The sequence below is a fragment of the Neopelma chrysocephalum genome, unplaced genomic scaffold, assembly GCF_003984885.1.
Source record: "Neopelma chrysocephalum unplaced genomic scaffold, ASM398488v2 Primary Assembly neopelma1_65, whole genome shotgun sequence".
NCBI lineage: Eukaryota > Metazoa > Chordata > Aves > Passeriformes > Pipridae > Neopelma > Neopelma chrysocephalum.
Genome location: NW_020897722.1, coordinates 3272031 through 3289889, shown reverse-complemented (window position 1 = coordinate 3289889; position 17859 = coordinate 3272031). Strand labels below are relative to the sequence as shown.

The window sequence follows — 17859 nt, the reverse complement described above, 5'->3', positions numbered from 1 at the left end:
CCTTTGCCCAAAATTTCAGGCAAGAGCCAGAAGCACAAGTGGGTCTCAACGTTGCTGTCAAGGATTTGCCTGCAGAAATATCCAGGGGTGCACTGACAGAGACCATTTTCCAGGTCTTGCAGCCAAGCACTGTATCCCAAAAGCACTCTTCACCCTTCATGGCCATTAACAGTCCCCTCTCTTTGGAGACTTAAACCTTTTTTGGGGTTAAAGCTGTGATTTCTGCCAGGCACTTACCTGGTTTGTGTGGCTCCAAGGATCCTTTGGAACCTGAAAGAGAGAAAGGAGACACAGTTCAGCCTTCACACTCCAGCCCAGCCAGGCAGCAGCCGCATATCCCTCATGGCCCATGCAGGGCCCCAGGAGAGGGAGGTAGCTGGGCTTTGGGAGCCCAGCCAAACCTGGCCCCATCCCTGTTTCTCCAGCCACAAGAGGTCCCCATGCCATTAGGGATGCTCAAGGTTCCCGAAAATGCTCCCTGTCCAGAGGTTCCTTGTCCCCCAACCCCCAGCCAGGCCCTCCTGGGAAGAACTGGGGTTGGATCAGGCATGGAAGGCAATGACCACCAGACCTCCAGCAAAACCAAGGTGTTAGTCCCAGAAGGAGTGGGGACACCCCAAACACAACCAAGGGAAAACAGGCTAAAAGCAGACAGGAACTGACTGTCAGCCAGTAGTGGACCCACCACAAACCCAGGCTTGCACAGGCCGAGACCCTCCAGACAAGGCACCAGGAGTGACTGGCAAGAGGATTCTCTCTTATCACTCCTCCCAGCTCCAAACAGTGCTGGGATAACATCCACTGATGCTGAGGGAAACAGGGCTCAGGCAAGGCCAGGGCAGGCCAGACACTTGCATTCTTGCATTCTACCCCTGCAAATATTGGGAAAATAACCAGACCCCAAGGGGCTGAAGTGCTGCAGCCGAGAGCATTGAGGTCCTGATCCCCCCAGGCAAGACAAGGGTAGCTGTACTTTGCAGCTGAAGGTGCTTGTGGCTGCACAGAGCATTAAAAAGCAGGAATATCAAGGTGTGCTCCAGGTACTAGGATGGGAGCAGAAGGCTCAGAGTGGCCTTGGATAGCCCTTCAAGGCAGCTCCTACCTGCCTGGCTCCCTGGAGCAGGCATGTGGACAAAGTCCAGCACTCCAAAGGCTGCCAGGCAAAGGAGGGGAGAGGCAAGGAGCTGGAATTTCAGCAGGAGACACAGCACCACGTGAGAGCTCCTGCAGCTGCAGCAAGACAGGAGGACAACACATGTCCAACATGTTCCCAGCACTGACAACCCCCATCCCTGTCCCCTGCCATCTCCAAGATAAAACAGGTGCCTTGGAGCTCACTTTTCCAGTCCTGTCCTTCCCCAGATGCAAACCTCACTGAGTCTGCAGGTTAGAGCTGGTCTGCAACATACTGCAAAGGTCCCAACTGCAGGACCAGCAGCATCCCTCCCTGCTGAGGGAATCAGCATGGATCAGTCTACACCCACATTTTATCTGCCATTTCTCCTTCCTTAGTCAGAGTCGGCCCGTAAGGCCTGGGACCAGCACAATTCCTGTGAGTGATGTGAACTTCCAGCTCCATGAAAGCAGCTGGCAAGTCACTCCACCCCAAACCGACCCCTCTTGGATGGAAACCACCTCTGGAAACCCAACCATGCCACGGCAATCACAGCTTCTGATTTGTGAGCCTGCAAAGTGTCCCCTGCCCATTCCCCACCCGGCAGGGCTGGAAGGGGCACTATGAACAGCCCCACACACCCACTGATGGCACTTTGCAAAACACCCAGCTGAGCAACGATGGGAGCAAACGCAAAACAGAGCCAAAGGAAAGGTGTGGGTTCAGAAATGCCTCCCCTTCCCACAGCCAGCCTCTCGCTACTCACCGTGGGAGGCCACGCACAGACCCTAAAAACTGGGGTCCCCAGACTCCTTCTGCACCCAGGCAAGTTGGGGAGCTCACCATGAGCACACGTTCCATTCCAAGGGATGCATTTAGCTCGGTGCTGAGCGGGAGCCTCGCACTGAGCGCTCCTCCCCCATGACCTGCTCCAAAACTCAGGCTGGTTCCTGCTTCACACGCAGCCCCCCAGCAGTTACCAGCCAGACCTCCACACGAAGCCCCGAAATACCCCCCCTCCTGGCTGGGATTTTGCTCCATCTGTTTGCTCTCCCTCTCCCCAATTGCCATAGTAACCCTGCACAAAGCGCCTTCTGTGCCGCCGGCTCCCCTGGCATCGCGGCCGCGGGTGACTCACGGGGCAGGACCAGGGTCCAGGGGCTCCTGGAGCCAGGAGTCCTGTCCCGCAGGCGTCAGCCCTTCCTCAGCCCCGTCTGCAAGAGCGAGGCCAGAGGGAGATGGGAGCACCCGGTTTGGGATCGGGAATCATGGGGGTGCACTGTCTGGTGGAGCCCAAGCTCGCAGGCAGGAGGATTTGCAGCATGGGTTAGAGGGGCATGGAGAATCCCTACCCCAAACCCCCTGCTCTGTACAGGAGAGCCATTCAATGCCTCTGTGCATTGCCATGAACTCTCCTCCAACAGGGGCCCTGCACATCAGCCCATTTCCCTGTGCCCCCAAACTACTATCCTTGCCTTCCCAGTACTGTACCACTGGCATCAGTGACCACCCCCTTCCCACCCCGTCCAGCCTAGCCCCAAAAAGTATTCCCTAGCTCCAGCCTGAAAAAGCACTGATTAAACTGGAGGTATTCCACCACCACTCCCAGGCTCTGCCAGGGCCACCTACGCTGGCGGAAAACCCGGCTCAGCCCATGCCTGCAGGAATAAAGTCACCCTGGATGCTGCCCTGCAGCCAGGGAGCTGAGGCAGAGATTGGATTTGCCTGTTACGGCTCTCCCAAAATTTGTCACGAGATTTCCAGCCCCTGCAGCCTGGCCCGAACTCCTTCTTGCTGAAGCTTCTCCCACTGCTTGCAGCACTAGTGCCTCTACAGCCCCCTCAGGGAAAGCCCATGCCCTGTTTGGGTGAACAAGAGTGGAGAAAGACTAGGGAGGGGAGGAAAACAAACAAAAAAAAAGGATAAAAAGGAATAAAAGGAGAAGCAGAAAGGCAGCGGGATGGGCATGACACAACCCTGCAATTCAAGCCTTTCAGTCCCAGGGCAGCATTTGCTTTTAGCCCCCGCAGGCAGCTGCTGTCAGCTCCTTCCCACTGGCAAGGCCCCCCCAGCACTGTCTCTCCCACATTTGGGATCCCAGCAGGGTCAGTGCAGGAGGAATTGCTAGAATGTGCACAACTGCTTAGGACACCTGAAAACCCTGGGAACTCTCCAGTTTCCCAAGGTTCTTACAAGAGGGGTGTCTGCAAGCACAGAGCACGGCTCCCCTCAGAAGATCCCTCCAGCAGGAGGAGGCGATTTGGGGACATGTCACAGTTATCCCTGCAAGCCCCAGGGCTCTGCTGCCAGCCCAGAGCCCATGGGATGGCAGGGCACTGCTCTGGGCAGTGGAAGAGGCTGCTGGCTGTGGACACACACGGCACAGCACCCTGCACTCAGGGCAGGGGAAAATTAGCTGACAGAAGTTCCTGGTGCGGACGAAATTGCAACCCACGTGATGCTGCAGGCACTAACTGCATCCTTTATGCTAAGAAAGGAACCATTTCCTCCTAAAGAGAAAAAAAAAAAAAGCCTACCAATTTTTTTTCTCATGCTATAACCTCCACCAGTCAAGAACCGCCACAGACACTTCCTGGAACTGCTTAATTCTACACCGGAATCCTCATCTTTGCCACCACCAACTTCAGCCCTATTAAGTTGCACCTCTCCCTGGGAGGTTTATCCTTCCCACTCTGCTGGCGTGGGCGGAGAGAAACGAGCAGGACAATCTAAAGAACTGCAAATAAAACTATTTGCCTGAGTCGACCTTTGAAATTAAACCTCTCTGCTGCCTGCCCGGGGCTCTGGTTGCAGCCCCAGGTGAAGTCGGAGGCTGCTCCGAGAGCTGCACCGCTTTGTTAGTGCTGGGGGAAATGTTTTGGATGCATCCCGGTTCTCCTCGATCCGAGGAGGAGGGTCAAGTGCCGTGGATAAGGCAGAAGGCTGGAGGGTGGATCCCAGCCCTGCAGCAAAAAAAGAGCTGAAACCAAAAAGCATCAAGAAAAAAAAAAAAGAATAAAGACATTTGAGGCAGCGTGCAAAGCAGAGAGGGGAATTTGGGTGCTTGGTCATGAGAGCCAGCTCCTCACAGGCACACTTTGTGCTATTTTCCACTGTTGAGAGTGGAAAAAGCTGCCTGTGGAAGTGGAAAAAGGGCTCTCAACCTGCTGAAAGCCATCACTCATCAGCCCGCCGAGGTCCTGCTGCAGAGGGGCTCCGGCGGGTCATCACCGCCCCGCGCTCCTCACTTCTGCAAAAACTGCCGGCGAGGAGAAGGAAAAAACCACGCTGCAGAAAAAGCCCCTTGCAGCCTTAAAACAACCTGTCAGCCTGGGCTGAATCAGAGCTCCTGACTGCCGGGGTCACGGGCACCCACTTTTCCCATGCAACAGGCTTTTTAGTACAGGACAAGCATGCAAGAGCCTCTGGAAAACCCTGCGTCCCAGGAATGCAACTCAAACCGGAGCCAGGAGCCAGCTTCACCCTCTGCATATTTTCCTTCAGACATGCTAGATTTTTATTTATTTTATACTTTTTTTCTACAATTAAGACACCAGAGCTTTAATCCCACACAAAACATGCAAGTTTCCAGTGCTTTAAAAATAGATCCCCAGCTGCAAACACCGGCCCCCCGCCCAAGCGAGGAGAAAGCAACAAAACCACATGGATTGACCCCAAAAAGTTACACAGCCTCTTTTAGTACCAAAATCAGCCCTCTGCTCTCCCCCACCACGTGTTTTGGAAATTGCAACATCTACCTTGCTTCTTGTCCATGGTTTCCCAGAAATGAAGAGCAGCGCTGGCACGCCTGGCAAAAGAGAGGGATGGGGGCGGACTGGCGGAGGGAGGGGAAAAAATTCCCGCAGGATCCAGCACACTGCACTTCTTGCAAGCACTGATGATTCTTTTCAGTGGGAATGCATGGCCCCAAGCGCTCGCTGGCTTCACGCAGCTCCCCTTGCCCGCTGTCCCCAGCTCCCGGCAGTCCCCAAGGCTGGGAGCAGCAGTGGAAGCAACTGGGGGGAGCCAGGGAAGGTAGAGCCGCGTTCCCTCATCGGCAGCTGCCGAGGTTGGCCGGACTCGGCTCCGATTACCCTTGAAAGCTCAACAGTTGTAAAAACTGCAGCAGCGATATAGCAGGTGACGTCAACAGGAAACTGGTGGGGAGCCAGCTCCAGCTCCGGGAGCCGCCGAAGCGCTGGATTGCCACAGTGCATCCCAGTGGGACACGTTTTCTTCCGACAAACTGAGTCACTCAAACCCAGCCTGCAGGCCCAGGCATCCAACCAGAGCGACCCTCGCCCCGGGACAGCCCTGGCACCAGCCAGCAGAGCGGAGGAGAGGAGAGCCCACACTCTGCTGGCTTGGGCACCAGAGGGGGTGCCGGGATGGAAAGAGGTCACATTTCGTTGTGCTGCAGGTGACACGCTAATTGCTCTGCCACTAACAACTATTACCACAACAAATAGTAGAAATATTGTTCCATGACAATATCTGCACAGAGCTTTGCAGCTATTCCAGGGTGACGACCCAGATGGCATCTCTGGTGGCAAAATATAAATCGCTGCGTGGATTTGGGTGGGAAATAGCAGGGGAGAGTGGGGGAATAAAAGCATTCGTTTCTCTGCAAACACATGCAAGAAAAGCCATGGCAAAGTGTCACTTCTCTTCCCCTTTTCCTCAGAACCAGCCCAGCAGAAGCCAGAGTTGTCGCTCTTGATCAAAGCCAGGCTCAGCTTTGACAGGCTGCAGTTTTGTTTTCAATTTCCCTGACAGCCTGGAGGGGAAGATACTGTACCAGCTTCTTTACCTTGCACTAATTATAGAAAATCTGCTGGTGCTTTGCTCCTGAGCTCTCTCCCAACTCCAGGCTGTGCTGGGCCATGCACATTTGCAGGCTGAAAAGTCAGAGGTCAAGGTAAATGCACATACCAACATAATGAGTGGCTCTAATTTTAAATAGTGTTTATGTAAGCCCCAGAAGGACTGCGGAAGGTATTTTCTCAGGCTCATTTCCACTCCCAGGGTATAGTTTCAGGCACAGATCATCAGCACATAAAGGATGCTGACGCAGGAGCTGCTACTGCAGATGGCACTGAGAGCCACCAGCACCCATCCCTGGCACTACCGGGGAGAGCGATGTTGTCCTCCCATCACAAACCCTCTTAGCAGCTAATTCCCCCTTTCCCAGACATAGACACTCCAGGGATCTTCACAGACACCCACAGAGTCAGAGCTGCTTTGGAGCAGAAAGTCCCTAACCCAGCAGGTGGGATGGGAAAGACAATTTCCTTTGAATTAGTCCTGTTGGGTTTCAGTGCCCGAGGACCAGAGGTGGTGTAGAGCAGAGCTTTCCAACATCTATAAAGCATCTTAAAAAACAAACAAACAACAACAACAACAAAAAAGAAACAAAAACAAGCCCAAGCATCCTTTCAAGTCTCACCACTGGCAGCTCTTTCAAAAGTTTGCCAGCACAGTAGGAATTGCTTGGCCTTAAAAAACACGCACCTTTTGCCATTAATTATCCAATCCTTTATAGGCCACGGGTAATCCCGGAGGAGCAAAAGGCAGCAGGTGTTTCACTGGCATTAATGAAGCCTCCCCACACCTCAGTGCTGGGATATCATCCTGTGACAGGTGAGGGAAGCTGGGGGAGCAAGTCCTGCCATGGGGAGAAGTCAGGCACTCGCCACAGGGTCTGGCACACCCCGGCAGAGCCAGGGACAAGGATGGCTCCCATCCCTCCCAGCAGCCTCCTGCCAGTGGGCTGGCTTGAATAAGTGGAAGAGCACACCCTTAAAAACAGCAATGAGCTCAAACAGTGCCCTGCCAGCACCGGGCCCCTCTCCCCACCCTTCCCCTGCACACAGGCAGCCTCTCCTGAGGCAACTTTGGTTAGGGCCAGGTCACCACCACAGCCAGGGACTGGGGATGGGGATGAGCTGCTCTGCCATGAGCAGCAAAAGAGAAATGTCCCATTTGGGGTTGGAAAGGAGCTTTTCGTAGGCGTGTTTGGGATTGAGCACAAAATGGATGACTTCACCTGTCCTGAAAGAAGAGCTGGTGGCTAACCAGGGAGAGGGGATGATTTTCATGGAACACCTCACACCCTTTATCAGAAAAGAGCCCATGCACCAGCTGGCTGCACCATCCCAGCACCACATCAGGCATCACAGCCTGATGCCCACCACATCTCACCATCCAACTGGGAACTGCAGCAGATCTCCTGACCAAGCCTGTAATGCCGCCACTGCCCTAAGCTTAGGATGCACTCGCCTTTCCACATACAAGGCACACATCCCATGGGAAAGCCCCACGTGCCCAAGCCGTGCACGGGACACTCAGCCTGGAAACTCAGCAGCTCTGTTTTAAAATAGAGCCTTTGAAGTGAATCCAATCGGAAAGGGAACAGGGTTATCTCTCTCACCCCCTCGGATGGTGTTTGGGGGACAATCACTCACAGCACCACGCAGGACTCGTGCCCCCCAGCAGAGCAGGATGTCACACCAACAGTGCCACCAGGACTGGGTGAGACTGATGCAAGGCAGAAGGGTGGGACCTCCCAGTGCCCAGTGAGGGATATGGGGACAGGCAAAGCCACCGACAGCCAGAGCCAACATTGGCACAGCCACCTCTGGGGCTCACAGCCACACCCAGGCTCCGTGCACCGGACAGATAACGAGGCCTGAGCTGCAGCTCCGGGAGGATGTCACCGCCCAGCCACATTCCAGTTGTATTTTTAGGTTACCTGCACAACCCCGAGGGCTGGAAAAAACGTTTGATCCTGTGTTTTGTCCCCACGTGGCAGACTGCTCTCCTCCAGCCCCGTGATGGAGCACACGGATTCCACCCCAAGAAACCACACGTGACCAGAGGTCAGACTCCCTTCTGAAAAGCCCCATCTGGCTGACACTCACACGGTGACATTACAGGACTCGTCACATACACAACGAGAGTTGTGGTGCTTTACACCAGAGCTTGTGCAAAACCCCAGTGCAAAGGTGGTGACAGTCACAGGGGCACCGAGACAGAGTGTGGGCACAGCATCCTCTGGGAGCAGAGCCACAGGCCTGGACACTGCCTCCTTTGCATCCATTGCTCCAGCTGAATTTTCCCCAAAAAAAGAAAGCAACAGCTGAGGCTGCACCCCCTCAAAGCTCAGCTGCACCCCCTCAAAGCTCAGCTGCAGCGCAGTGGAAACGTGGATACACTGGGAGTAGGCTGGGGGTGGTGGGGAAAAATGCTTGGGATGGGAGTCACGGAGCTGGGCAGCACAGGGGCACACACAGCCAGTGTGAAACCCTCAGCCACCAACCACCTCGTGGGACCAGCACAGACTGCACCCAGTGACACTCGTGTCACCACAAGACAAAGGTCTGGAAGGAATCCCAGCCCTGATGCTGGGACTGTGAGGAGAAGGCAAAGGAGACAATGCTTAGAGAAAAGCAATGAGCACACTAATAAAGAAGAAATAAAAAAAAAAAGAAAGAGAAAAAGGAAGAGGCAGAACACTGACACCTGTGCCAATCTCCCTGCCAGCAGGTACCCAGCCCTTCCCAGAGCATCACTCCTCCCTTTCATTTCTCACCCTCCAGAGGCAAAGCCATGAAAAAAAATAAAATCTGCTTGTAACTGCTGTGACCATCTGGTGACAGTTTTCTGATGGGAAAGAAAACTCAAACCACTCTTGGAATAGATCAGCTTGACAGGAGGCACAGTGGGAAAGGAAAAAGAGTCATTTGACTTTGTAACTGTCAGCAGTAACTCAACTCCAGAGTCAATAGTCACTTTTTCTATCCAAATCAGTGTAATTCAAGTACTTCCAGGTGTCCCCAAAACCTTGTAAACTTGTCAAGAAAGCAAAGTATTCCCCTCTCTGCTTTTAAGGCAATTCTTAAAAAAAAAAAAAAAGAAAAAAATAGATTTCTACCATCCTCCCTCCAATTTACTCTGGGCAGGGACAGAGTGATTTCATCTCTGCAAATGATGTAAGACAGAGCAGGCACTTGCTCTGAAAACAGAATTTATGGAAGGGGAAAAAAAAACCCAAGGAAAGCCTTGATGTCCACAGCTTCCTGGTCCAGAGAGGGGCAGAAACAAGAGACTGACCCAGGTGCTTCCCTGGCCCAGAGGCTTCAGGCAGGATTCTCAAGACCAGCATCTGTGCTGGGGAATGGGGCAGGCAGCTGCTCAGAGGGTTCACAGTGACATTATCCCTCTGGGACCTGGAGCAGTTCCCTGCTCCCAGGATGCCACCACAGCCCGAGTGGACAAAACCTGTGCATCTTCAGAGGAAAACCTCTGATCTCCAGCACTGACCTGGCATCACCTCCCTGGGGTGCAGGAGCAGGGAAAACCTTTGGTTATTTCCTTTGGAGCAGGGTGCTGATCTGGTGGCTTGTGGAAAACAGCAAGTTTGTGCTGGAGCACAATTCCCTCCATCTCCTGCTGTCCCACACCAATTTTTTGTTCTTTTTGGTGCATTTTCAATGCCATCCCTCTTCCCTGCCTCTCTCACCCTGTCCCTCTCTGCTCCAGGGAACCAGGCTGAAGACAAAAATGCAAAGGGCTCATCCTACCAGAGGGCTGGGGCAAAGCAGACACAGCCACTTGGAGACCTCAGAGAGAAAAAGCCACCCCATCACAAGGTGAAGGGGGAGCCAGGATGCTTCCCCAGGCTTGGATGAGGCAGAGGGCTCTCCCCAGGCTGAGAGCATCCAGGGAATACTGAGACTTGTCCAATTCCCCTTAGGCCACTGCTCAGCCTTATCTCCATGTAAAGCCTGTTACTGCACTCCAACCTCAGCACCCAGCCAAAAAGCACCAATCAACCACTAATGATGCTCCAAGTCAAGAGAGGTGGCAGGTGAGCCCTTTGGTCCCTGTGACCTGCTTGCAAAGGGGGCTGCAAGTAAGGGCTGATGTAGAAAGGGGAGAGCTGGCTCCCAAAACCCCCAGGAGAGCTCAGCCCCAGCCAGCCAGACCTGCAGCCTCTTTCCCTGGCATCAACCACACCATCCCTACCTCCTGCACTGGGTACCTCTTGTTCTCCCATCGCTGTTCCTCTGCCCCAGATGACAGACTACATCCACATTCCCAGAACAAATCCCACATCCAGCTGGCCCATAAGATCAGCTCCTGCTGCTCACTGGTTTAGGAAGATTTTATACACACACACACACATACATATATATATAATCTCCTACAATGATACACACACAGGTAGATAAGCACCACATACTTGCTAAACTCGACAATTTGCAGAAATCATCTGCAAACATTTTTCTCCTTTGTTCCTTCACACTCCTTGCTGCAAAGCTTCAAAAAAAATCCCCCCCCTAGTTAAAGGCTGGGCCACCAGGCACACTGACAGCCCCACTGCCCAGCATCACCCTGCCCTGCCTCACATCCGCGGGCTTTTATCAGAGGCTGTACCAGCTCTGCGTGGGGAAAACACCTATTTTATGGTGAATTTGGCCAGTACCCACAGGGCAGCTTTGATTCATGCCAGGAAAAAGCAGGGGCTCCACAGGAAACGTGCCCACAGCTCGGTGGCGTTTCGCCACCGGGGTCCCCACGTGGCCCCGGCAGGAAGGGCAGAGCCTCACTCTGCTGCTGCCTTTGGGTGGGATTTATCTTCTTTCCCCTCCTTTTGTCGCTCTCTCACATCCACCCATCACGCTGCCATTTTTCCGATGTTCAGGGAAGTGAGTGTTGCAGGCCTTTCCTAGTAAAGCCAGATTAAAGAGTTGCCACTCTGTCCCAGGAAGGCAGAGGTGTCTGCAGACAGGCTGATCCCGATGCATCCGGCTCCTGTCCTGGCCCCAGGAGCTCACAGGCAGTGACTCAGAGCAGTTCAGCCTGCAGCACTTGTGGGGCACGCTCAGGGCTTCCAAGAACTGTTTCCATTTAAATGAGAAGTAATCAATTCTTAAAAACCCCCTCTATCCCGGAAGGGCGAGCCTCACATCCGTGTTTTGGGGAAAGGAGCAGCGTGACATGTGGAGAGGAGCTGGAAGGCGACGTGTGAAACATCAAACCTGTCTGAGATGAAGGGAAGCCCAGGCTGGCTCCCGTCCCTGGGACGGTTACACACGGTTTCCCTCGCTGAGGTGAGACTGTAAAGCCCCACGGGGAAACCCACAGTTACCAAACATGAGATTCTTTGTGGGTCCAGAATTGAGGGTAAACACTTGCAGCTATCTGGAATGTGCACAAAGAAATCACACGCACAGGGAAGCTGCTGGAGGAAAAGCTGAGTGGTTTTCTAGCACCTTAGCAAAGCACACACGAGGCTGGTAAGAGTTTAAATTGCAAATTCACCCACAATTTCTGCCTGGTGATTTCTTCACTCTCACCATCCAGGCGCCCTTCAAGAAACCATGCAGGGACAGGTGTAACTAATATCTGCCAAAAGCTGCTCTTGGGCAAGAAAGCAGCCTCTGCAGAGCAGAACAGGCAGAAAAGCCACAGCACAGCCCTGCAGGTATCCTGGGCTCTGAGGACAATCCCAGCCCTGGCAGTGCCAGCCTTCCTCTGGTGCTCACCACTGATGCTCAAGGACGATGCTCACAGCCAAACAATCACAGGGATCAACCGAAAACCTGGAGGAAATGGGCTGCAGATGCTAACAAAGAGTAAACACTGGGAGCTGTAGAAGAAGATCTAAAACACCCACCACATCCCTCTTTTTAAAAGCAGTGTGGAGCTGCTTCCAGACTTAAGGAAAAATGCCAAAGAGAGAAATAGAGCACAGCATAGAGGCTGGTACAGGTCTAGGCTGGTCCCCCAGCAGCATCACCACCCACCTCCCACCCACCAGCACCTTCATCCTCTTTCTGCACCATTACATCAGTTTTTCTGACCACCAAGCTCCTGCCCACGGGGATGGCTGTCAGCTGGGAGCACCGTGGGTGAAACGGTGCAGATTTGGCAGAGAGTGGATGATTTTAGTTGTGGGGAGACCAGTGAAACCTCAGAAGTCAGCTGAGCCCACGTGCACACACACAGAGGTGTCTCACACTGCCCTGCCCTGTGCTGGCAGGGATTCTCTGGGTGCAGGTATGGGGTTATACAAACAGGCATGTGAGGCTGGGCCTGTCACCTACCCCTGAGCACCTCTCAGAGGTGTTTGGAAGATGACAAAGAGCAGCCAAAGCCACGTATCAGCACGAGATCACCTCATCTTTGGCTCAGATGCAAGTTGGCAGCGTGTCAGGAGAGAAACCAAGCGGTCTGCAGCGGCGGGGGATTTTTAACTATGCAGAGCAGCTTTCTTGAAAAGCCTTGACAGTGAGCACATCTGGCTCTCAGCAAAAGAGCCACGTCATTTCTAGTGACGAACTGCAAAGCCATCCTCATGTCTTCAGAACAACACACCCCTGCAGCCATGCCCATAACGTGCAGGACTGATTCAGAGGGGCCATCCCGGGGACTGCACGCTTTGCTGCTCCATCATCTCCCTCTCAAGCCTCACCTTTCCCACTTCCACACCAAGTGAACCAAGATCTCCATCCTATGGCAAAAAATGCCTCCACCACACAGTGTATTTGCCCTTCACTCCCTTAAGTAGAAAACAGCCTCCTGCAGGGAGGGTTCGAGTGCAGCAAGAGGGAACATCTGCTCCAGCTGTGCCAAAAGCCCTCCAGCAAGCTGGGTCAGGATGCTGCCATCTCCAAGCTGCTGTAACACACACCAGTGAAGACATCCACGGCACCAAACCCCTGCAGCACAGGCTGCTGTGTCAGCCATCCCCCTGAGATTCCAGCTAGGAGGGAGTTTATACACACACACACACACACACACACACCACAGAGCAGTATCTAACTGGCCTGCAAGCCCAGACAAGCTGACACTCCCTAGATAACCTCGTCATCCTCCCCTAAACCACCCCCAGCCCATCCACGTAACCAGCCCTGCGTGTTTGTGATCTGTCAGACACATGACTGTCACCTGCCAAGCCCTGCAGGACAACTTCTTCCCCTCCTGTCCCTCTGCCCTGTACCACTGGTCCCATCCACGCCCATCACTGACGGGGGATGTGGCTCTTGGCACCGCCCAAGAGATGCCAGCAGGACCCCATCCCAGCTGCAGGGATTTATGCATTCCTTACTGGAAACCTCCACGACCTTTTTGAATGAAACACAATCATTAAAAGCAGCTTTCAAGTTTCCTAAAAGGCACTGTCACAGCAGGAGATGAGGCAGCACAGACAAACACGATAAGGGGCACTCGTGTCCCACAGACAGATCCCAGGGAGAAGAGGGTCCAAGCACCACCATCATCCCCAGAGAGCATCAGCAGATACAAGTAGTTCAGCTGATGCCAGTGCCAAACCACAGCTAAGGTTAACAGCCTCTGATGGGAAATTACTTGTACTGAGCTCTCCGGAGGTTTCTTCCTTTCCAAAACCAGATTTTATTTTGGCGGTGGTGTGCAGAGAGGAAGGGTGAATGCTCTGCAAACAACTTCTGGTAAGTGCTGTCTCCTCCTCATCCTGCCTCCTCTTACACTCAAGTTACATTTTTTTTAATGGAAATTTAAAAAAAATAATTTCAGTTGAAGTGATGAAATTAAGGCTTAGAACTGTGGACAGACTGACTCAGCAGTGCCCCTCCCTGAGCACAGGGAGGCAGGAGGATGGAGACTGCGGCAGCCTGGTGGGTGCTGGAAAGGGTCCACCTCCCCTCCACCTTCACCCTACTGCAGGTCCAGAATCTCCCACAGCACGAGGCAATGATTCCTTTCCTCCCCTACCCGCTGGGATCACGAGACCCCCAAACCCTGCCCTTCCCCTTAGCCACACTATAACCCACCAGATGCTGCACCTACAACAACTCTGTTCCAGAGAGGGAAGAAGCTGCAAGAGAAAGGAGTAGGCAGAGAGCCCTGTCCCAGCTCCAGAAGAGAGAGCAGACTCAGACCCACTGCAAACAAGGCACCACTGTGACATCTGAAATCACTGCAGTTGTGCCCAGTAATTCCAGTGTTCCTTGGGACTCACAATGCTGCCAAAGCACCAGTGCAGCATTGACCCAAGCAGAGAATGGGCTGTGGGGAGATGGAATATCTCCCAGGTGGAAAAAAACAACAAAAACTTCCAGTTTCCACCATAAAAAAAAAAAATCTTCTCTGCCCTCTCCCCCACTCAAAATCCCTGACTAACACTTGACCTGTGCTACAGAGGTTTGTCAGCAAGAGGCAGTGGGTACATCCAGCTCCATATGTACCCACAGGCCATCCTGAGTCATGGCAGTAAAACCCCAAACTTTTTGTTGATAGAGCAAAATCACCTCCCCAGCCAACACAAGTTCCTCTCCCAGCTCTTTCCCCAGGAAACAGCCAGCCCAGGCTGTGCCTTATTAACACCAGCAAAAACCATCTTCCGTCCAAAAACCCACAGAGCCCCACATCTGGAAAGGTGGCATTTGGGGTCACAAAAAAAAAAAAATCACCAGAAAGCTGCTCCCATTCCCAGGCACCCAAAGGGAACCTCTACAAAGCACAGGTGAGGTTCCTCCAGCAACAACCACCTTTGCAAACAAACTCCAGCTCAGCCCTGGACTGCAGCTCAGAGCTGGAAAATAAAAGCAGCAGCTTTCAGGGAGAAGCATTTATCCACTGAAAAAAAAAAAAAGAAAGAAAAAAAAAACACAGAGAAGCATCCCTCCAGGGAGGGAAACTGATTGCTGAGGCACTGCTAAATATTTATCACATCCAACATGATATTTTCCAGGCGCCCACCGTTATGCCGGGAGAAAGCATGAGGAGGAGGAGGGCAGGAGCAAAGCGCTGTGTTCTCTCCAGGATCGTTAGAATTAATTGGATTTGAGCTCTGTGATGCTTCAACTGGAATTAAATAAAAACCTGGCTCTGTGGGATCAGAGCTCCTGCCCCTCCAACCACACACACACCCTGGGGACACCAGGCTGGCGGCCACTCTGCCCAGACACGACAGGAGCCCAAAGCCAAAATCCTGCTTCTGCAGGTCATGACCCACACGTGTATTTTTGGCAGAACTGCCTTTTTTTTTGGGATAGCAGCAGGAGAAGTGGGAATGGCACACGAGACAGTACAGGATTCACAGACTGAATTGCATAACAGTGGTGTGCTCCCACAGAGGGCACGGCCAGGGCACGGCAGGGACACGTCCCCACCGCTTATTTACCCACCCGGAATAGATGTGCCACTAGAACAAGCACCAGTTCATCTCCAGGTCCTGGCATTTCCCACTGATGATTTTTCCAAACCTTAGTGGCAAATGAGAGCTGCCTTCCCAGAAACACAGCCTGGCTCATGCTGGATCCTGATCTCTCTTCCCAGCAACACCTCTATTCCCAGAGGACAATCTTGCTTTTGAATTACTCTGGCTTCAGTAGTGGGTGAGCCCAGGTGAGGCCAAGCAGGTCTTTACCCTCCAGATCCCATCCACACACTCGTCCTCCCTCCCCACAGCTGCTTTTTCCAGCAAACTCCACGATTTTGGGGGACAGCTCCTGCCTGTCCCTCCAGGAGCAGCTTCCTGAGCATCAGGAGCCACTCAAGTCCCAGCCAACAGCCACGGGGAAGGGCACACGGACTTTCACGTGCAGGCAGGAGATATGGCTCAAGGCCCAGGGGAAAGGCAACAGCCTGGATTTGTATCCACAGAATCTCAGACTTTGCACCCTCTGCCGTGTTTCTGCACCCACCCAAAGGCTGCAAATTCCCCGAGGCTTCATCTCTTCCTGCTTTAACCTCTTGGATACAACACCCTCCCTTCACAGCATCCACCCACCGAAAAAGGTGCAGACCTTGCTGGAAAATCATGCCCAGGCCCGTGTTGCAAGCTGTGGTTACAGGCTGTGTTCCTTGCACAGCTCTGCAAGGAGGACACAGGGGCAGCTCAGGAGCCTTGCTCCCAGTTCCTTCCCTCAGTAACACCCATTCCAACAGACACAGCTCGAGGGAGTTTTGGTGACCTGAGACATTTTGCATATTTTAGCAAACATCAGCCTCGACAGTGCAAGATAACACGGAACACAAGCGATATTCTCCCACACACCTGATCCTGCAAGATAACTTGGATCAAGCAGATAGGAGCAATGGGAAGAGGAAGAAAGCCAAAAGCTCTGCACAAACCCCAGAAGGTGTTTATCTCACCAGGTATGTTTAGCACAGAGCAGGCAAAGCCCCGGCCCAGCACCATTCCTGGCCCAGCACCATTCCTATGGCGCGTGTCACAGCCAGCCACGCACATTCCCAAGAACTCCCGAGGCAGGAGACAACCCCGTGACTAAGCCAAAGTGACGGTAGGTGAGTTTTGGAAGGCATCTGTCATGGGAAGAGCCAACCCAGAACTTCAACACAACGGCCTCCGTTTACAACCCTGATCAACACGAGGCCGAGAAGAACCAGGAAAGGAAACCCGAGACTGCTCCCTGAAATTCCCTAAAGAAAATTAGGGAAATTTAGCCTAAATTCAGGCTAAAAAAGGAGAGGGAGAAGAAGGTGCCACGAGTGCAGCATCCACAGTCCCAGCAGCAGGTGGGACACGCTCGGACCTGCGAGTATCCCTGTGTGGCCGCAGGAAAACCCGGAGCATTGGCACTGCTGAGGCAGGTGCAAATCAAGGAGAGGCACAGAGGACGCTGAGCAGGACGAGAGGGGAGGGTTGTGAAGAGGCAGGTGTGTTACACACACTCAGGATGGACCCCTGTGCTGCTGCTGCCCTGATGGAGGCAAAAGAGCTCAGGTCAGACGGGGACTCGGAGCTGCCGGTGCCAGCAGAGCCCGGGCGCACTCAGCACACGTGTGACACCTCCAGCAAAGGACGGCGGGATGAATTAAATGAATGAATGAACCAGTTCATCACAACCAACAGCCCCGTGCAACCAGAAACCTGGGGACACAGAACAGTTCCAAACCTCCTCTGAGGAAAGCGCCACGGTCCCAGGCGCTCCCACAGGCATCACCTTTTGCTGTCAGCCAAACTGCTTCCCCCAAAATCCTCTGGGCCCAGCTCGGGCCTCGTCTCCCGCAGGGCACGAGTGGTCCCTGGGCCAGGCTCACCTCGTCCCTCCATCCACACATCCGCCGGTCAGGCACAGGCAGCCAAGGAAAGGTCTGGGCTCAGGTGTCCCAGGGAGAGCCCTTTAAGAAGCCCGGTTGATCCCTTCCAACGCGGGACAGCTGGAGGCATGTGCTCCTACCTGTGAGTCAGCAGCTCCGTAAATCGCTGCTGATTCACCCCCTGCTTACACAGCAAACAGGAAACTCAGGTCCACATTCCCTCCGGATAAGACATGGAGCGTTTAAAAGCAGTGGGGGGGGAAAAAAAGTCACGCCGCGGTGCGTTCATCTGCTCACATGGCTCCTGACTTCGAGCTTCCAAGTGCATCACTCCCGCAACAGGGAAAACCCCTCAAATTTCATTCCAGTGATAAGAGAGAGGCAGCAGCCGCACTCCGTGTGCTCCCTCCTCCGTCCGGTCTGCGCTCCCGGCGTTGATGCAACCAGAGCACCAGGACACCGGCAAAGCCATTCCCCTGCCACCATCCATCCCAGGGCGATGCCAGCACTCACCTTGGGACGGGGACAGGTCACCTGAATCACGGCTTTGTTCTATAAATAACCCCCGTGACACACGGTCACGCTCACGGCAGGTACGGTGGGAAACTCCAACACGGCACACGCCGGCACCGGGTCCCAAACACGGACACGAGGTGACACGAGGTGACACGAGGTGACACGAGGTGACACGA

General features: G+C 53.6%; 1 protein-coding gene across 2 annotated transcripts in view; it reads right to left on the bottom strand.

Moving 5' to 3' along the window:
* MAP2K3 (mitogen-activated protein kinase kinase 3) overlaps positions 1-17859 on the bottom strand; it is a 32864-nt gene that overhangs the window by 14329 nt on the left and 676 nt on the right. The window contains exons 1-2 of one of the 2 annotated variants that reach the window (XM_027683756.1): positions 4873-5183; positions 238-270 (exon numbers count right to left, since the gene is read on the bottom strand). In XM_027683756.1, the coding sequence (XP_027539557.1) occupies positions 238-270; positions 4873-4888 (49 nt within the window). In that variant the 5' untranslated portion in view covers positions 4889-5183. Of the gene's footprint in view, positions 1-237; positions 271-4872; positions 5184-17859 lie in introns of those variants that run through there. The other variant, XM_027683755.1, reaches the window with a different exon arrangement.